General features: G+C 40.5%; 1 protein-coding gene across 5 annotated transcripts in view; it reads right to left on the reverse strand.

Annotated features, from left to right (window-relative positions):
• KIF16B (kinesin family member 16B) overlaps positions 1 to 21,655 on the reverse strand; it is a 217,322-nt gene extending 195,667 nt beyond the window's left edge. For 2 of the 5 annotated variants that reach the window (XM_054023258.1, XM_054023259.1), the window contains exon 1: positions 21,382 to 21,655. In XM_054023258.1, the coding sequence (XP_053879233.1) occupies positions 21,382 to 21,428 (47 nt within the window). In that variant the 5' untranslated portion in view covers positions 21,429 to 21,655. Of the gene's footprint in view, positions 1 to 12,627; positions 12,651 to 21,381 lie in introns of those variants that run through there. The other 3 variants (XM_054023261.1, XM_054023262.1, XM_054023260.1) reach the window with 3 other exon arrangements.
• Between the last annotated feature and the right edge of the window lie 633 nt (positions 21,656 to 22,288).

Below are 22,288 nucleotides of genomic sequence, written 5' to 3' on the forward strand. Positions count from 1 at the left end.
TTGAAAGCATGCTAAAATGAAAGGAAAAACGTTCTGTGATAAATTCCCAAGAATATATTCTAAACTGCAGACAACTAATCCAACATCAAGCAGTACTGGTTTTAACTGAAGAGCAGATGAAGGATTTTGTACTATTAACTATTCACAAGGATGATTTTATCCACACTTTTTTCTTCACTCCAGTTTTCTCATGGCCCTGATGTTTAGGCCAGTGGTTCTCAACCAGGGGTACACGGTATGCAGAGGTCTTCCAGGGGATACATCAACTCATCTAGATATTTGCCTAGTTTTACAACAGGCTACATAAAAAGTACTAGTGAAGTCAGTACAAACTAAAACTTAATACAGACAAAATGAGAAAGTAAGCAATTTTTTCAGTAATGTGCTATGGCATAAAATCAGACACAAAAAATACAAAAGTAAGCCAATAGTTTTTAAGAAAGATGAAACTTGGGGGTACACAAGACAAATCAGACTCCTGAAAGGGGTACAGTAGACTGGAAAGGTTGAGAGTCACTGTCTTAGGCAGTTCAGGAAGATTCTGCTACAGGTGTTTCACACATCTGCAGTCTCTCTCTCACACACACACACACAAGATAGCAGCTGGGCCCTCTCAGGCTGAGAAATAAGGTGCAGGCTGCTCTAAAGCAATGTCACGCCTCTCTTAACATTAAAAGATAGGGAAGAAGAGGAATTGGATTGGACCAATGGGGGTATGGCCAACTCCTGGAGAGAGGCAGAGAGGAAGTGCTCGAACATGCCGCAGCTTAGCCCCTGTTCATGCCTCGAAGTGCATGTGGAATTGTGCTTTAAGAAAGGGAAGGGTCTTCACTAGTGTCATTGGCCAGCTGGGGAGAGGAAGACAATTAACTCTCAGTCTATTTAAAGCCTTCCCAGGTGTCCAACAGCTCTCTTGCTGCTCTTTTCCACACTGTGATTTAGATATGTTGAGCTGTGGTCCCAGTTTGCTTGCATCTGACTGATCACCTGTTTGAGGAAACAGAAAGCAATTTTTTCCTGTTGGGACAAATTAGGAGGGTGTCCAGAGGGTTTTCACCTTCTGTGCCTCACTGCATTGTGAAAGCACAGTTTAGGCTGAAAGGAATAAGAATAGGAATTTTCACATTAGGCGAAATATAGGTATGTTTACTTTGTTGCAACTTGCATCCCCTATGGACAAAGGCTACAAGGGTCAGCTTCCAGAGGTAAAAGAGTCCCAAGATATGGCTGGTAGATCTTATGCCTGTAAGGAGAAGGGGAGACCTTAAGGGTATGTCTACACAGCAACTAGACATGTGGGGTTTTCTCTGCTGTGTAGACATACCCTAAATTTTCACAGACTGAGGTTCCACTTGGTGCCCTTGTGGTGCTGTCCAGCAGGTTGCCAGCTCAGACTAGAGCAATTCACCTGTATGTGAATATCAAATAAATAAATAAATAAATAATAAAATGTCACAGTGTGTGTTCAAGCCAATTCACTTGTTAGAATAGATCAAAAGAAATCATGATTGTTTTGTTTTCACCTTATGTATTCTGTTGTGTGCTATCACGTTACATGTAGTTACATTGTGTATACCCTGTAATTAGACAATCCTAAATCAAAGGTGTGTTAGTATTAGGATGTGATTTTACTTAATGTGTAAAGCTTCATGAAAAATTAATGAAGGACTGTTTCTGGCTATCACATTGTGCTTACATTACATTTATCCATCAAATGGGAGCCTTGGAACTGTAAATGAAAAAGCATGCTAACTTCAAAGCATGGGTCATTGTTTTAGACTGTGTTTAGTCAACAGAGGAAAAGCCCATGCTGTGATGGAAACACTTGCCAGATTGCTTTCCAGGGAAGATAACTATAAGACTGGATCCAGGGAGTAATCCTGTATCTCTGGACTGATGGATTTGGAAAGGCTGGAATACTGAGCAACTGGACAGAGATCCCCAGAGCTATTCTAGGTAACCCTGAGAGATATATGAAAAACTAGCAGATTACTACATCTCTGCTATCATATTGGACTTACAACCTTAGAATCACCTGTTAGTATATTTTATCTCCTTTAACATCTCAAGAACTCATTTCTTTTTCATAGCTAATAAACCTTTAGTAAGGCCTTGTCTACACTAGACAGCTTTGTCAGCAAAAGCTGCCTTTTGCCAACAAAAAACAGTGGAGGTGTACACACTACAAAGCTACTTTTGGCGGCAAAACTCTGCTGTTTTGCCAACAAAATAAAACCACCTCAACGAGAGGCATAAAGCTTTTTGCGGCAAAGTTCAAGTGTCAAAGCATCAGTGTACACGCTGCCATTCATTTTGTCAACATACCTGGCCTCCCTCAGTATCCCACAATGCTTGCCGTGACCACTCTGCTCATTGTTTTGAGTTCAGCTGCCCTGCATCGAGCTATGCAGGCATGTGCCCTTCCCCTTTCAAAGCTCCAGGAAGCTTTGACCTTCCTCAGCCTGGAGAGCTCAAAGAGCTGCTGAGGATGCCGCTTCCAGCACTGAGGAGGCTGTGGGAGAACTGAGAACCATTAATGTGGAATGTAGCTCTCCCGGGCAGGCAGGCAGAGCAGGGTGCTGCGGGGGCAGGGTGTGTGGCGAGACTGCTGAAGCTGCTGTCTGAATTTAAAGAGACAGTATGCACACACACACACACACTTCCCCAACACACACACTCTCTCTTATATATACACACACACAGTCTCTCACACACTTCCCCAACACGCAGTTTCTGTCTCTTCCCCCCTACGGTTGCCAACCCTCCAGGATTGGTCTGGAGTCTCCAGGAATTAAAGATTGAACTTTAATTAAAGATTATGTCATGTGATGAAATCTCCAGGAATACATCCAACCAAAATTGGCAACCCTACTTCCCCCTGCACACACACCCTACACGCGCGCACACACGCTCCCTGTCACACAGTCTCCCCTTTCCCCACCTCATTGCAGTTGAAAAGCAGCTGGCAGTCTAGTAGGATGCCCATGGAATGATAGGATTCAGAAACCTGCATCATGTGATGCTGTACCTGCCCCATGAGGCATTGCAAACCCTTCCCAAAGCATCCTGCGGCCAGCTGCATAGTAGGATAGCTACCCACGGTGCGCTGCTCTCTGTGTCAATGCAAGAGCCGCTAGAGTAGATGGACTCTGCTGACACAAGGAGCATAGTGTAGATATGCAACAGCAGTTTAATTAAAGCAGCATAACTGTTGTCAGCAAAACTCTGTAGTGTAGACATAGCCTTAGTTTACTAGAGAAATTGGCTGTCAGTGTTGTCTTTGGTGTATGACCCCCCAGTTAATGTATACTGTGGATAAGTGACTGACCGTCTGGGGTTGGTAGTAACCTAATGTGAGGGGCTTTTTTGTTTTAATAAACTTTCATCACTAAGTCCACTTTGTCTGGGTAGTAAAGAGGGGCTGGAGAACCTAAGTGGACTGTCTGCTCCATGTAAGACTAATATAGTAATCCAGGAGCACACATTTGTTATTGGTTTGGTGAAATCTAATTATAGAATATACCACAAGTTTGGGGTGTCTGTCCTGTTTTCTGATAGCCTGACCGGAGATTGTAAATCATACCAGACCATGTGACAATTGGCATAGTCGAACAGGATTCACGTGCCACAAGTCAATTGGGCTTAAAGATTAGAACCCAACACTATTTAAAAGTTTAACCCTTAAAACGCTCAATATGAAATTTAAAGACTAGTCACAATCATGAGGATCTTAACTCAAAAGACTTTAGAAAGTTACGTAAAGAAAGGGGTTTACCCTTTGCGAAGAAAATCTCAGATCAGGAACAGAGTTTTGCTAATGCACTTTAACCAGAAAGCTGATATCTGTAGTTATAGTATCATAACTTGTCACTGTCAAGGTCTCGAAATGCAAAACGAGGGCTGCAGAGGTATCCTACCTAGGGCACAGGATGGGCAGTGCATTGATCCACCGCCCAGACCCCTTAAAAGTAGAGGCCATTAGGAGCTGACCTGCCCCTAGAACAAAGAAGCAAGTCCAATTCTTTATTGGTCTGACCAACTATTATCATGGGTCTGTAAAGGGGTTTAGTGACACTGTGGCCCCCATAACAGACCTTACAAAAAAAGGGAAACTAGGCAGGTTGGTATGGACAGAAGCTTGAGAGAAAGGCTTCCAGAATATAAAAGATGCTTTGTCTAAAGAACCTGTTTTAGTCAGCCCTGATTTTAACAAACCATTTGTGCTACGTATTGATGCTTCTAATATTGGATTGGGCACAGTATTGATACAAGATGGAATGGGGGGGGGGAGGGAAAGAGGCACCCCATTGCCTACTGAAGCAAAAAAATTAACAAAACTATGCCATAATTGAAAAGGAGTGCTATGTCGTGCCCAAACTTCACATAGGCACAACTCTTCATTAAGGACTACTACCAGGATTTAATGCCCAATAAAGGCTATTAAGTACATTTCGGGCTTAATTTTTTGCTGCTGCCATGACATTAAAGGGGTAATTAGAATTTTGTTTTCATCATCATCCAGCTGTGGTGGCCAAAAAGACTTCCTCAAGTTTCCAATAGAAAATTCACATCTGGGTTCACACCAAACAGAATGTTTCAGCCCAGAAACATTTCAGGAAGTTATGATACCCTGAAACTGGGAGGTGTAACTGAAGTAATTCTGTAACCATGCCACTAGGTTTTATTGCCACACGAGACCTAATTTCTTTACATAGCTTATAACAGGTAGAATTTTTCAAAAGTGTGTAGGTGACTTTGTCTGTAAGTCCCATTTTCGAAAGTGACTTAGGGACTTTTGAAAATTTTAACCCACATCTACAACACATCCTGTGAGTGTCAGACAATACAGTTTCTGAAAACTGAAGCAGAGTTTTGATTCCTCTAACATGATATAAAACGACAACACAGAAATGTTGTTTTTTAGCATAAGTGTACTGCCACACCCATACTTAAAATAGTCTTTATGAAAGTATTTGTATCTGTGAACTTTGGGATATTAGACAAAGAATCCCAAAACAGATCTGCAACTAGTGCTGAAGTTACTAATTTTTAAAATCATCTAAGAAAGTTACCTTGAATGCCAAAAAATGTCAAGAGTTGCCTTGCTTGGAGGACATTTTGTGATCACAGATTCCCCAGCCAATAATACATACATTTACAGTAAGGTGCCACTCTAAGATCTGTTTGCCTTGTATATCTCTAGTTCTCAGTGGGATGCTAAAAAGGATGTCTTTATGGCACAGTGGGCAAAGTGGGTTAGAAATACAGCACATTACAAGATACAACAGACCACAGAGGAGAGGCTACCAGTTATGTAATCACTCCTTGTTGGCATCACATAAAATCAGTAAAGATTTGTTATTTGGGAATTTAATCCTGCTTTCATTCAAATCAATGGAAAAACTGCTATAATCTTGAATGGTGCAGGACCAAGCTCTTGATGAATATTAAACACTTCTCCTAAAGGAAGATAGGAGAAGGATTCTTTTAATCTTCTAGTGAAATTCACAACATTTTACTGAAATTGTTTTTACTGTCAGAAGAGTTTCAGTTGTTTCAGTTCACATATGTTTTCTCAAAAAGTTAATTAAAGAGGACCCTATTCATTTTACTGACAAAGCACTTGTTTCAGATGCCGCACTTCCAGTCACTACCCAGCCCAGGCCAGAGAAGCTAATAATCTAACCAGTAGACCAAATTCATTGATGAAGCCTGGTCAACAATATTGAAAGGGAGCAGTTTGAATCTACATTAAGCCTCTTCTAGGAAAGAGCCCTCAATTATTTAAATATTAATTGCACTTTTTAGCTGTTTGGCCAACCCTCGATGTCACCAGCAAAAGACAGATTTCATGAGATTGGGGTGAGTATAAACAAACCCAGCCAAATAAAATGGGGAGATTATTAAGGCCCTGTCTATGCCAACTTTTAATCAAATCTGTGAACAATTAACAACAGATGGCTCTAAAAATGAGTTGTATCCACATATGCCATGGACTATGTTTGGCTAATAACTATGTCAGCGTTCAGCCTAGCCATCAGTTTGTCTGGATGTTCCTCAGTTATTATTTTTACTCTCCAAAGATGGAATCTCAAATCACGCCTATGTAAATGGCTTGCCCAGTCCTCCTTTCTTACAGCTCTCTGTGGTGTCACATATCCTAGAATGCATTGCTTTACATGCTGCAGTCAGTTTACGTGCATTTCCTCCAGACCTTGTTGAGGCAATATGGGATGAACAGCCAAGATTTTGCAGAATGGACTGATTTTAATATGAGATTTCATACTTTTGTTTGCAGTTTAGCAACTTCATTCTTCCATTCTTCCAGAACTCATGGATAAATACTATCCAGTCCCAATGACTTATTGCTCTTAATTTATCAGTTTGTTCCGGGACATCCACTTTTGACAGTTCTACTCTTTTTCAGGAAATAAAGATGATCTCCCCAACATTCTTTTGGTGAAGCTTGGCTCAAAAAAATAATTTAGCTTCCTTGCAACGTCCTTATGTTCCTCAGCAGCAATCTTTACCCTTTGGTAGGTCACCAGACACACAATTCTCTTCTTCCTTACACTATACTTAAATAAATAATTGTGATGCGTTGTCTATTTCCTCCTCAAATTCCCCTCTTATCCCTCCTAATTTCCATCTTGTATTTCCCAGCGACAGGTTAGGCTCCTACCTTTTGGCTTCACAAGGGTTGGATTTCCCTTTCTGAAGGATATGTTGGGCTCAAAAAAAAAGCTCTTGAACCCTGCCATTTAACATTGTCATCAAAATATAGGGGGTTTGTCTGTTTTTCTTCCCACTCTCACCTCCCAAAAAAGACATCAACAAAAAAAGCAAGGAGGAAAGGGGAAGAAAAACAGACAAACATCCTATATGTGAGACTCTGTTATGGTTGCTTAAGTATCCTCCATGTTGAGTCTAAAGATTTTGGTTTCCCTACATTCAAAATTAATGACTTTTTAACTAGCTTCTTCACCTTTTTTAAAACTCTCCTTTGTAAAATTTAATATCACATTGCTAGATTTTTATACAGCACTCCTCCAAGGTTGAACTTAATACAGATATTAGTGGCTCAACTATCATTACTTCTTGAACCACTTCTCTGCATCACTTTGGACTCTGACAAGAACAGCTTTTCCTCTGGCGCTCAGAACTAGGGCCAGGCCTACACTAGAGACTTATAGCAGTATAACTACGTCAAACAGCCGTGTGAAAAATCCACCCCCCTCAGCGATGTAGTTATACCAGCCTAACCCCCAGTGTAGACGGCGCTATGTCAGCGGTAGAGTGCTTCTCCTATCAACATAGCTACTGCCTCTCGCCGAGATGGATTAACTATGCCAACAGGAGGAGCTCTCCTGTCAGCACAGGAGTCTGTTCACTCAAGTGATACAGCGGCACAGGTGAATCAGCGCAGCTGCACTGATGCAGCATTTTAATTGTAGACCTGCCCTAGATGTTACAAGAACAAGACAATTAAAGGTGTCCAATTGTGACATTTGACCAGTTTGTATGCAAGCAGCTGAAGTCACTCATTAGTTCTGTATTATTAGACTGAACTGTCTCTTTGAAGTCCTTCAACATTATGTATTCAATATTCTTCTCCTAATCAGAAGACTAGTAGTATGATCTTAGCCTATATTTGTATTTTTATGACTTATGATTTCTATCCATATCCAAACAGATTCACAAGTCATTAACATTCTATTTGTAAAACTAAAAGATTCCATGATCCCTATCTCTATGACCAAGTCAGTCCTTCCTGCATAGTTTATAGCCCAATATTACATTATTTCATTAATTTTCATCTTTCCATCATGTTTCAGTAATTCCTACTCTATTATGTTAGCATCCTCTTTCATTGTCAGACATTCTACTTCACTTCTGAAATGAAGAGATACTCTTCCTTCATATACTTGGTTTCCCCCCCCCCAAGATAAGAAAAGCTTTCTCAACTGGAGATCAGAGAAGCCAGTTCTGAGATGGATTTGTTCTACGCTGTCCTTATATGCCACCTCGAAAAATAACTATGTCTCTGTTCAGCAACTCTGGCCTCAAGATTCTGTACCCAGGCTCTGAAGCCATAATCTACACTATATACCACTTGGTCACAGGTTAAGTACCAGTAATTGTATATGACACCCTCAGTTCAGAAAACTGAGTAGCTCCCACCTTGATTAAACTCATGTTGGTATCCTACCTCCATAGTTTACTCTGAGTTGTTACTTCGTTTTATATTAAGTTAAAAGATTATTTAAATAAATAACTAAAATTTGAACAGTGTCTTCAACACTGAGCACTCTCCCTGAACTGACCTATAAGACCACATATTTCTTCCCACTTCTCCTCAGCTGTGATACGTACAAGTCTGGCTCGAAGAGCAGATGGGGTTATTAGGCATTTATACATTTTTATAAGTAAAAATAATTTAAACCTTTGAAAATGTAAATATGTCTATATAAAAGTTATAAATGTGTCCCCTCCTACTGCACCCTTCCTATATCACTTGTGATTTTAGATTATAAACTCTTTGGGGACAAAGCCCATGTCTTCATAAAGCTGTTGATCAAAGCCTCTGGGTATCACTAGGATACATATATTGAATGATAACTTTAGTCAACTAGCAATTACCCTCTTGCGCTCAATCTTTCAGAGCTTCACTATTTCTGGAGCATCTCTCCATTTAAGAATATACTCTCAATAGCTACGGTACCTCTGTATTTTGTATCTAACCACTATAAACATGAGGACTCACGCAAACAGCTGGCCCTACCTATAACTCATTCATTTTAGCAAAAAGAACAGGAGTACTTGTGGCACCTTAGAGACTAACAAAATTTATTTATTTATTTTGCACAAATAAATTTGTTAGTCTCTAAGGTGCCACAAGTACTCCTGTTCTTTTTGCGGATACAGACTAACACGGCTGCTACTCTGAAACCAGTCATTCATTTCAAATACTCAGACTTCAGAGATACCAGTTCAAGGAGTGTAGTTGTATTAACTGTTCACAACTGTAACAACTTTTTAAACATTTATTTTAAAAATTATGGTCTAAATCTCAAAATCAGTGTTAATTTCAAATCAAATCTCAGTTGTGACAGATTCTCTCTCTCTTACTTTCTAGTTCATCATGGGCAGGGCCGGCTCCAGGCACCAGGCAACCAAGCACATGCTTGGGGCGGCACCTGGTAAGGGGCGGCGGGGGAAGCGCAGCACGGCATTCCACAGGGGGGCGCGCTCTGGCGGCGCGGCACTGGGGGGGGGGGGGGGGTGTTCCGGCGGCGCTCGGCAGGGGGGCGGGGCGCGGCGCTCGGCGGGGGGGGGCGGGCGGGCTCCGGCGGCACTCGGGGGGGGGGGTTCCGGCGGCACTCGGGGGGGGGGGGGGGGAGGGCGCTTTTTTTTGCTGCTTGGGGCAGCAAAAAAGTTAGAGCTGGCCCTGCTCATGGGACTTACAACTTTATGATTCACTGTCTTTTCCTGGTATGGTTGCAGGGAGTTCGCAGTGAGGGGTGGAGGTTTCAGTTTATTTTGTAATTCACAACTTTATTTATGTAAGACACGCAGGCGCCTCAAAAGTGTGTTTGATATAAATCACTAAAATAAATGCTTATGTTTTTAATATAAGCCACTATAAAAGAAATACAGTTTGAATATTCAGGATGCAAAATGTTTTAAACAGTTTAGCCTGCACAAATTAAGAATTCTAAAAACAGAAACGTAACTAAGTTTGCACCACACATTCCCACATTGCCATTATGCTCCAGTCACAATGGCACTGGAAACATTTTGTTCTTTACTGCTACATACGAGAATGGTGGAAACAGGGCAGCAATTGAGATAATCCATTATAATGCTTGAAAAATATGAGGCATTAACATTAAAAAAAATTGGAAAGCTCAGGAAAGCAAGCATGTGTAAACAGAGGCATCCTGTACTTCCATATTGTATGCAAGTTTAACTGCCAGCCCAACCATTCAATTAAAGGAACACAAAATTTAGCCTATTAGAATTAGGGGCTCCATCCTGCTCTATTCAAATCAATAGGAATTTTACCATTAACTTAAATGAAAGTTGGACCAAGTTCTAGCTGTGGGATACACACAAACGGCAAGAAATGTACAGGGTGTCCTACAGGGTATGCATAGACCTGTACATACGTCACGTTAAAAGAGGACACAGAATCATATGTGAAAAAAAAAAAAAAAAAAAAATATGGAAGTCAGAAACAGGAAGTTACCTATAAGGTCATTAGTTCCAGTCCACTTCCCCGTTCATGCAAGACTATTCCTCATACCGATTTCAAATATTTTATCGAAGAGTTGTAGATTCTCCAACTGACTAAGCTTTCAACTCTTACCTTGGGAGACTATTCCACAGTCTAAAGAAATCTCCATATTAAAATGTATTTCTTTATATGCAGTTTAAATATCCTTTATTAATTTCATCTCATTGCTCTTAAGATAAGGAGCTATAACTAAATAATTAATACCTCTTTCACCTTGGTATATATACCCTTCAAATAGTTGTTGACTTACGTCTTCTAATCTCTTCTGGCAGTTGTAACATGCCTTTATAAAAGCTACACATTTAGTTCAGTCTTTTCTCTCAAATCAATCTCTTTAGTCACTTTTGTTGCTCTTGTAATGCCCTTTGATTGGTCAATATGTTTCAGGTAATGAGGTGCCCAGAACTGAACACAACATTCACAGTATACTCACACTGGAGCCACATAGAAAGGAACCTTTGAGCTTGATGCAATGCATCCATGCATGGAAGCCAAAAGTGCATTGCCCTTTTCTGAGGCCATATCATATCAAATTCATGATCCCACATTCTAAATAGCAAAACTTCAACAAGCACCAAGGGAGAGGGGAAAAAAACAGTTTGGCATGCTTGATGAAAGATTACTAGCTTTACTGCTTGTCAGATGAGAGAGGCTGGGAAAATGTATGCACCGCTCCAGAGGATGGTAATCATTAGTCAGTGCCACCCCCCGTCCCATCCTGCTATGGAACTGTTGACATTGGCATCTTTTTCTTATGACGTCCAGTGAGCATTCCCACTATCTGACGACTTCGTGCAACACATCCTCTTTTATCCCTGAGAGGCTCTGACCTGCTGTTTCTCCAGGTCTCAGCCTAACATTGTTTTTCATTGTCCGACCATGTCAGAAGACAGACAAGAGGCAATGGATGTGGTTTAATAAAGCTGCAACTGTATTCACCTAAAATATCTGGGAGACCCCAGCAACAAGTTCGACAGTGCAGGTCAATCATCCTTTCCTTAATTGTTTCCACATAATCCCCAACCAAGTCAAAGCAATACTATGCTGGTACTTCACCATCCTCCCCTCATATCAGGTGAAAGGGGGCTATAAAAGGAGGGTAGTTGGTGGACAGCTGTACAGGATGCAGGAACCCCAAACTCCCTCCCCCCCCCACACACACACACACGGAGCTCCCTTAAGGGATGTTTTCCTTCAAATCCTTTTCCAATCCATTTTATCTGACAACCCATACCAAGTACCTATACTGGACATCTGCCATAAGGAGACATCAGCAAATTGCTTGGCTGCCTCTCCCTCACCAGGTCCCACAAGGCCATATCACCACTCCTGTTTTATTAGAGCATAAGCTTTCGTGGACTACAGCCCACTTCTTCGGATGCATATAGAATGGAACATATATTGAGGAGATATATATATACACACATACAGAGAGCATAAACAGGTGGGAGTTGTCTTACCAACTCTGAGAGGCCAATTAATTAAGAGAAAAATGGCATATATCACATTGGTAGATGTAAGCACATCAGCCATACCATCAGGGGCTCGTTCACCTGCACATCTACCAATGTGATATATGCCATCATGTGCCAGCAATGCCCCTCTGCCATGTACATTGGCCAAACCGGACAGTCTCTACGCAAAATAATTAATGGACACAAATCGGACATCAGGAATCAAAATACTCAAAAACCAGTGGGAGAACACTTTAACCTGTCTGGTCATTCAGTGACAGACCTGCGGGTGGCTATATTACAACAGAAAAACTTCAAAAACAGACTCCAACGAGAGACTGCTGAGCTAGAATTGATATGCAAACTAGACACAATCAACTCCAGTTTGAATAAGGACTGGGAATGGCTGAGCCATTACAAACATTGATTCTATCTCCCCTTGTAAGTATGCTCACACTTCTTATCAAACTGTCTGTACTGGGTTATCTTGATTATCACTTCAAAAGTTTTTTTTTTTTTTTCTCTTAATTAATTGGCCTCTCAGAGTTGGTAAGACAACTCCCACCTGTTTATGCTCTCTGTATGTGTGTATATATATCTCCTCAATATATGTTCCATTCTATATGCATCCAAAGAAGTGGGCTGTAGTCCACGAAAGCTTATGCTCTAATAAATTTGTTAGTCTCTAAGGTGCCACAAGTACTCCTGTTCTTCTTTTTGCGGATACAGACTAACACGGCTGCTACTCTGAAACCTGTCACTCCTGTTTTATGATCCTGAAAGTGGAACTGCAAGAAAATGTCCCAATCCCTGGGACATTTTGACCTGCTGTTTCTCCAGTTTTTAGCCTACAATGTTTTTCATTCTGTCCCTTACCTTTAGACAGCTTCCAATTTAATCAGCCAAGTCCACTTCCTCTTCAACCCTTTCACTTGATGTAATCTTCCAACAATCTCCTCCATGTTGTAATCATTCCCTACAAATTTTGCATATAAAAAAATGTATCCTTGGCAAGGTATATGCCCGCCTGAATGTGATTTAAACTCTTTGAAACAGGGACAATTTCTTGTGTTTGCAAAGTTCCACACATAAAATTCCATAAATACCAGTTATTAAAATGGAGTGTAAAGAGTCATTTTTGCTTTTAACAGGATACTGAAGACATGTCCTACTTTACCCCAACAGGTGCTCAGTGAAATTATTTTAATGACTTTATATTCAAAAGTCAACAGAGAAGCAGAAATTTATTGTATAGAGAGGAGAAAGCACTCTCACCCATGTTATTTATTTACAAAGTTAGCTGTTGCCAGTTCTTAAAATAGAACCTGGGTAGGTCTCAGCATTACAGCCTGTTCCATGAAGAAAACAGGAAAAAATCAGGGTAAAAGTGAAGTAGCATTACTGTTGAGTAACAGATTGCCATAGTAAAACATTTAATGGCCATTCAACAATGTGTTATCTACTAGTAAAAGAAAATCAATCCAGAATTTAAGAAGATAGTTGAGGTATCTCCATTTAGGACCAACAGTTGTTTCTTACAAATTCTCTCTTTTGAAAAGAAAAAAAATAATACACACACACACACACATACACACCACAAAGCCCATGGTTCATATTTGTCCAAATACTTGTTATTTAAAAGAATACTTCAAAAGCTAAAGTCCCAAAATCTCTAAAATCATAGTTAAAGCTAAAGTCTCTAAAATCATAATGTGGTGGGGAAAATTTTAAAATTCAATTTAAAGCCTATGTATTGTCTTTGTTAGATTGAGAAAACTGCTAAACCAAAGTGCCATGGTTTCCCTACCTCTTAAAGGTCAATTCTTTAATTTAAATAAGTTCTGTTTTTTATACTTGTGAAATTGAGCCGCTCTATGGACTAGATTTAGCTGATGTAGGAACTGGCATCTTAAGTTCTAAGTAAGAGAATGAGTACATCTTACTAGTAACAAACTGAACAATCATCTTTTCATTTTAAAAAACTGTAAAGAAATAAACTGTTTATCAACACCCTTGAGTTTTGTATCATGCGTTTATAGGTTTACATCACAGCAAATGATTACTCACTATCTACTGTCACTCCTAAGAATAACACTTCCACTTGTTTTGGTTAGAAGCTAATAAGAGAGCAGAGTAACTGATTCCAAAATATCTAAAGCAACTGTAACAAGTTTACAGAGTTCCATAAATAAAGATATCAGTGAACAAATATATGCACAAGGGAACTTCAGGGGCCAGATCTTCACCTGACTCAAGTTGTCATATGTCCATTGACTTCAACTGAGCTATGACAATTTACACGAGCTGAGGATCTGGCCAATTGTGAATGATTTATGAGAAGATGGGAGCAGCCTTTGAAAATTCTGCTGGTCCAAGTAATTCTCTCCCACTCCCACACCATCATCACAAAGTTAAGCGTAGCAATAGCAAGTTCTATGGCTAGGCTAAGTACTTTATATGGCTAAAATAATATGCATGTTGTGAGAAAAGAAGAGTGTGTGGCTATATAATTCACAAGTGCAACACCACAGATAACAAAAGGTTATCTAGAGCTAAGGGAAAGGTTAAGTTCTAGGGCCTCTGAGTAACACATAGAATACTGAAACCAAGGCTGAAACTCTCTAGGAAAATGACACATTTTCAAGTGTTTTGCTTCCTGAGGATTTTCCTGGGATTGCTGCAGAATTTCAGTGTCCAAAAGTTTAAAGTTCAACACACTGATTGATAACTAATATCATGTACAGTACAAGTCATACAATTTAGGCTATTTAGTGATTCTTCTCATTGGAGCAGTGAAATGAGACTAGAGATGCAAAAGCAAAGATTCAGTTATCACAGATTACAAAATCAAGTTTGTTTAAAAAGATATGTGCTCTAAATAAATGTTTAGAACAGTCAAGTTTGGAACTAGGTTTTGCTCAAATATAAAGGAGAAATCCTAGTAGATTATCTGAGCAAGCGCTGATCCAAAGTACCAAAAGGTGGGGCAATAAACAAAGTGACCAAAATGTAAGCACTGGGTATTATTCTGAACATACAGTAGGTAGTAAGTTATTATCATTCATGCAGTTTTATAGAGTACCTAGACATAAACTTAGAGGACGACATTGTGCCTTCAAGTGGAGTAGCTGCCTTAACTTTGACTTCTAGTTCTTCTAATATGAGAAACCAGTATTCTTCATTATAGTCTTAATGTAAATATATTTAAAGTTTTTTAAAAAAAATAAGTGTGATTGTTCACATACCATGCTAGATCAGAAACGAAGATGCAGCTGTCTATGCTATAAAGCAGTGGTTCTCAAACTTTGTTGCACCGTGGCCCCCTTCTGACAACAAAAATTACTAGACGACCCCAGGATGGGGTCACTGAAACCTGAGCCTGCTTGAGCCCTGCCCTGCCCCCCCCGCCCCGCCCCCGGGCAGGAGGGCCAAAGCCGCAGCAAGTCTAACACCAGCCCTGTCTACAGTTTGAGAACCACTGCTATAAAGGTACAGTATAATGGACTAACATTTACTTTCTGCATGGGTAAACCACCAAATTTAAAGAAATATATTATGTATGTTTATGCATGACTTAACATACAATTGTGGCTGCACTGAGCTGTAACAGTTCATCTGACCAATGTAGTTTGGGCTAAGTTATGTTAAAACAATAAATTAGTCCACTTAAAACATGATTTGGCCCTAAAGAGTGCCAAAAACTCTACAGTATTAGAACCCAAAACAGTTAAACTGTGCTTTCAGAAACATGGATTTCTTTAACACCCATTGCTTTTACTATATTACATCCTAATACACCTCTACCCTGATATAACGCTGCCCTCGGGAGCCAAAAAAATCTTACTGTGTTATAGGTGAAACCGCGTTATATCGAACTTGCTTTGATCTGCTGGAGTGCACAGCCCCGCCTCCCGGAGCACTACTTTACTGCATTATATCCGAATTCGTGTTATATCGGGTCATGTTATATCGGGGTAGAGGTGTATCTCATGTTTTCCTACTTCAATATCTTTTCTCCTTGTGTAATACACATACATGCTACAATACAGTTTCTGTTGTTTACTTTTATTAACTTTTTTTTTTTAAGTTAAAAGAGCTCAGCATGACTATTTTAAGTGTAGTTTACAAACCAATGGAATTTTTATTTCAGATTTTCCATTCCTTATTATTACCAGTGCTTTAGTTGGATCCCAAGAGTCATAGCATGCTTTCCATCTATCTGCACAACTCCAGCTGATATCAAGAAGCGTATGCAGATCAAGGGCATAAAAATTATTGACTTTGGAATGTAAACATTGTCAAGAATTAAGTAATGAGAGAAAAGAACGGTGCTCATCTTAAAAATAGAAGTAGTCAGTTTCTTCAAATTCTTCAACATCAGATGAGTCATTGAATGAAGATGTCCATTGAAATGGAAGAACAGAACACCAGCGAATTCAACCATCTTGACATTTTCAGTACCACTGTCATCAAAGTGTAACAGTGAGGATCATTTAAATCTGTGTTCCAGGCCTCTCCAATACCAGGTTCAATCAGAACCAGTGTATAATTTTTGTGGTGTTGAGTATAAACAAAGATGATTGTGCGATTATGCCATAAAAACAGTTAAAAGTCAGAAGCTGGTAAGAGAATTGCATCCTTTTATGTTAAAAACATTGCCTTTATTGTAGCACAAAATTAGTAAAAAATTTTTGAAGTACTGACATTATTTTGTATTGGATATATTTTTCCAGAAAGATTTAAACTTGCAAGTTCACTATTAATTGCAAGTATAGATATAATGGGGAGGGGGAGAAAACAGAGGGGAAGGGAAAATTGAAGAACTAAAAGATTCACTACTGATATTAATGCAGGATTGTCAGGTAACTTCATAAGTTTGACCAGCAATGGGTAAAAGCATCCAAACGGGAAAAATAGAATCAGTTTCATTAAATAGGAATGTAAGTCAACAAAAAACCACATAATAGTGTCCAACTTGCTCAAGATGCAATCCAGCAATGAACAGAGAAGCATAAGGAGCTCTCTGATATTTTCTCAGGCAACAAAAATAAAAGGGACAGTTGAGAGACCTTCAAAGGCACAGCACACTGCAAATAGGGCATTGCTCCAAGGAATGACAGTCACTTGTTATAAACACCCTACTTTCTTCAGCATCCTTCCCACCCAACTCCTCACAGGCTGAAGTTTTAACAACTATTTCTGAAACTGAACCTCATAGGTAACTTTATACAGGTAAGTGACAACTAAGACCATTCCATAAGCCAATGGGATAACTTCAGTCACTTATGAACTCCTACTATATTTTTAGTCTCAGAAGCAATCAACTGCTTTTTCCTTCTGTGGCTCAGAAGATTTATTTCTAAGCTATTTTTTATTGCCAGAATTTTTTTTAAAAAGGTTGCTGTCACAATACAATAGTAACTACACATTTGTCCCTCTCCACTTTCACAAAATTACATACATACACATGCTCAAGAGAGAAAAATGAAGGCTTCATGGAGACTTAACGTGACCAAACTGTTTTGTAATTACATGAGCTCACACCTGCAGTTTGGTTTTAAAGAGATAATTTGTTTAGCTCCTAAACCTTCTCTACATACCACACTATTACTATTATATTATTCAGCAGGAGAGATGCTGAATCATAATTTTGTCAGAAACCCTGCTTACATATGATACACTTTTGGATGTGAATTATTTTTAGAGAGGCACAGGGGAAAGGAAGGAGGTAGACTATAGTGGTTCCCAAATGAATGTGTCCCTTTTCAGGACAGATCAAAGACAGATGCCACTGACCAAAAACCACAGAAAGGAGGGAGTGCATTAAAGTTAGTCACCTATATGATGGAATGGCAAATTATATTTAATAGAGTAATATGTTCCTTCCTACTGCTTGACTCATTCCAAAATGCATATATACAACATATTATATAGTTAATGGTGCTGTTGCACTAATTTGCATATCGCTGTAATGGACAACCTACAAATATGGCCTACAAATTTCAAGCATTAACATTGACACAGCACACATTAATCCAACCATATCCTAGAGTCACTTAAAAGCTTCTTTTAGAGAGAAACCCTCAACACTATAACATTTTAAAGCTGTTCATCTTATGAAAGTAAAACTGATTTATTCTAATAACTGTGAATGACTTCATGTGCCTGAGCAGCATACCCTCTATGCGTTTCTATCTTTCCCTTCAGTTGGTTTGCTTCACGTAGAAAACAAATATCCAAGGAAGAATTGAAACAAATCTTACAAAATATCAGTAACTTCCAATTTAGTTTTATTTTTAATAATTCAATATTCACCTCTATTTTCATATCTTGCAACTGCATTTAGTGCAAAAACCAAAGCACTTAAAGTTTTGCTGAAGAAGTCTTACCAACAGACATTTTTAAATAACCACACACTGCCCGGCCTGCTCTAATTACAAATGACCTGAATATTTAATCATAAAATAAGCTGCATAATATAATTAAATTTAAAACAAACCAAAGATGTACTAAGCTTCTACAAGAAATTACAAGTTAATGAAAGTATCAGAGGGGTAGCCGTGTTAGTCTGGATCTGTAAAAAAGACAGAGTCCTGTGGCACCTTATAGACTAACAGACGTATTGGAGCATAAGCTTCCGTGGGTGAATACCCACTTCGTCGGACATGCATGCATCCGATGAAGTGGGTATTCACCCATGAAAGCTTATGCTCCAATACGTCTGTTAGTCTATAAGGTGCCACAGGACTCTTTGTCGCAAGTTAATGAAGTGGTTGTTTTTTTTTTTATGTATACCATTCTTAGAGTTTAAAGAAAACAGGGATACAGTAAGGCTTCATTGATATGTTTCTTTTAATTAAAGAAAAAAGTCCTTTCACCAATTTATGACTATGTACGTCAGCATAGCAGATGTGAAGAGCATAGCAACAACTTAGGAAAGGACATAAAGGATATCATATCCAAATAAAGACACAACAGAAATTTATATGGACAAAATGTAATTATCCCATTTGGTTTATGCACCAGGGCCAACATCGCTTCTCTTATTAAAGTTTCAGGATCTTGGGTTTTCACTTCATCTCAAAGATAGCACCTCCTGCAGCACAGCAGCCCATAAAACTATACTGACCAAAAAAGAATAGTGCCATTTTAATAAACTACCAACTTTCTGCTGAACCCTGGGTTTTCCAAGGAAGTCTCCCATCTAAATATTGATCAGGCTAAACCTTACAAATGTGATAAAAACACAATCTGAGGTGGTATTTTTGCTGACAGTGAGGACTTGCCTACACCATACCTTCAAGGCCTAATTCTGCAATTTACTGTGTGCAGACTGACTGCTTCAACCAGGCAGGCAACATGATCAATGCCTCAATTTGTAACCAGTTAATGGTTAGTATGCTCAGAAACCAGCGCAGCTGGTCATGTTGCCCCGGTTAGCAATCTAGGCTGGCACCCAGCTGTCTTCCTGTAAACAAGTTATAACACTTTATTGCAGTGCACACAAGAATCCTTAACCATGTCTTTGTAAACTGGTTTGCTGGTTCTCCTTCCTGCTTCCTCTCTGAACCTTAACACATCCCAGCATATGCTGTCCAAAACACCCACACTGTTCCATTGTTTCCATGTGCTCCCAATTTATTTGTTGCATCCACTTGTTGTGTTTTGTACTTAGATTACAAGTTCTTTGAGACAGTGACTGTCTTCTCATTATGTATTTGTAAGGTGCATAGCACAATGAGATCCTGGTCCATGATTAGGACTCCTAGGTGCTACCACAATACAAATATAGAATACTTTGCACTTATATTCTGCCTTTCAACCCATGGTCCCAAGGCCCTTATAAATTTTTACAGATCTTCTAAGGATTTTGCAAATTGATAAGGAGATATCAAAAGTAGGTAAAATGTGGAAGTTAACAGATGCCTGGTTGACAATTTATAAATGTAAAGCATATCGTTTTCTTGTTAAACATAAATAAATAAATAAATCTTCGTCACTTCAGACCATTGGAATAAATAAAATGATTGCCAAGACAGGCCACTGAATTTAATGGAGGCGGGGAGGGCAGGGTGTTTGTTTGTGGTCTCTCTTTAAAACAGTGGGTTAGTTCATTAAAAATGTTTACTATATTTACTCTGTACATTAAACGTTTAGTTATCTAGGGGAAACTGCTTTTATTTTCTGGATTTACCTCAAGATGTGTACATTTTGCAACAATCAACATGGCAAACAGTCCAGGCAGTGTCCTTTTAATGTCTTTTTCAGCAGTCAACTAACAGTCATTACCTATAAAGACTTCTGATTGAGGTCACTTTTTTTGAAAGTGTCCAAAATATTACTTTCCAGATACTTGTCTACTTTTTTCCCCATTTTTAAATGGAAAAAAAAAAAGGCAGCCCTCTCAACAGCAAGTGAACAAACATTTTCTATGTCTTCCCCCATTGCAAACCAAGAGTAGTTATATTTGTACTATGCAAAAATACCTCTTATTAAAATAGGCAAAGCAGCTTGCAATACCCATATGGGCCCAACTAATGTGTGGTGTTCTACTTTTAACATTCAGATGAAAGGAAGTGTGTTCAACAGTCTTGTCTCTCACAATATTGCAAACTTTCTTACATTATAAAAGTATTAGACTAACATATATAATTACTAATGACTTGGAAGACAAAGCTTTCAGTAAAGGATACTGACAAAACAATCCCTCTTTTATGCACAACACAAAAGTATTTCTCAGTCCACCAGAGGAGAAAGAAGGGGACCTTATTTGGCAATCAATTTTGAAGTAGCTTTTTCAGTGCATTATTTGGCTGCATATTAGAGAGATTTAAAATCACAGACATGACTTTCTTACCATATCTATAATTGTTCTTGCCAACACAGCCCTTACAGGAGTTGTGTGTTCTGGCAGCTCAGACGTTTATGTCCCCACAAACTTTTAAAACTTCCAGATACAGAACCTGGAAGATCGGGAATAACAACATGGTTCTAACCATTGTCACTCGTGTTTCAGTGGGATGTAGCCCTGACACCCAATCTGACTTATCCTGAGAACTGAAGGGGGAAGAGAATTTTACAGAACATTTTAAAGCAATTGTCAGTGGTCTCACACTGTGGGAATGGAGAGTTTCTGCTCTGTTTCAGAAAGTTGGTTGGGTTTTTTTTTTTTAGCTTCCTCATTGCTTGAAAATCTCATTTAAGCTGCCCCAGCCCTGACTGGTCATCTAGTCCAGTCCCCTGCACTCAGGGCAGGATTTAGTATTATCTCGAGTCTAGACCATCCCTGACAGGTGTCTGTCCCAGCGAGTCCCAGTGACGAGTCCCAGCCCTGACCAGCAGCCAAGGGAGGGGGGCCAGGTAAGGGGATAGCACAACAGTCTTTGCCCCACCCCAGCAGTCACCAGAGAAGGGGATAAGGAGGACTAAGGGCAGTGACGGCCCTGACCCAGGGCAAATAAGGACCAGTCCGACGCCGGCCCCCAGGAAAGGGGACGGGGGCGGGAGGGGAGGATCTCGGCCCCGCCGCCCCCAGGGAAGGGGGTAGGAGGTAGGACAGTCCCTCCCCCCGACCCCGCAGCCCTTGCGGCGGGAAATGAGCAGCGGGAGCCTGCTCCGCACGGGACTCACCTGCGGTTCATGGGCCGGACGCGGACAGCCACCTTCACCGACGCCATGGCTCATCCCTGCCCTGGCCCAGGGCTGGCCCTGCCGGCTCCGGCTAGGGGCCAGGCCACATCCCCGCCTCCTCCGCTACTGCATGCTACCGTCACGGCGGGGCGGGGCGCCCCCCTCCCACGCAGTCGCCCGAATCACTGCGCCGGTCGGGCCGGCTCCCCTTGTTGTCACCGCAGCCACGGGGCAGCAGCGGCGAGCACCGCTGGTACGGCGCCAGCGCAGGGACAAACCGCCGCGGGACGCGTTACTCCTCCCCTCTGCTGGCTGCTGCCCGGAGCCCCGCCCACCAAGGGCCGGAGCCCCCTCTCCAGGGAGGGGCGGGGCGTGGGGAGCGAGCCTGGGGGTGCCCCTCAAACAGGAACCCGCTCACAGCGCAGCGAGCCCCGCGAGCGCGGGCGGGGGAAGGGGAGCACAACCACAGGGAGGGATCCCGACACACACACAGACGGGTGGGCAGGTGCAGTCACTAGCCAAGCCTGTCCCCTGGGGTTACACACTCCTGCCCCCATGGGGCTGTGGTGGGTTTAGCTGTTGTTTGCTTCTTTTCATTTGTGTAATCCCACACAGCATCTAATCCCAGAGGATGGAGTTACCAGGCCCCTCCGTAATTAAAGATCTAATGAGCTCTAGAGTGGAACAACAATCCGAGGCAGCTAATATATATATATATATATATATATATATATATATTAATCTCCCAGATGAAGATTCGACCCAAGAGGAGCTGCCAGTATTTTTTTAACTTTGGAATGTGGTGAGAAGCAGGACAGTTAGGTTGTGGTCCATACCCAAAGCAATGGGAGTTTTACTAATGGGCTTTGGTGATGCACAGTGGCAGAATACTATCAGGGGGTAGCCG

The sequence above is a fragment of the Malaclemys terrapin genome, chromosome 3 (assembly GCF_027887155.1).
Source record: "Malaclemys terrapin pileata isolate rMalTer1 chromosome 3, rMalTer1.hap1, whole genome shotgun sequence".
NCBI classification, from domain to species: domain Eukaryota; kingdom Metazoa; phylum Chordata; order Testudines; family Emydidae; genus Malaclemys; species Malaclemys terrapin.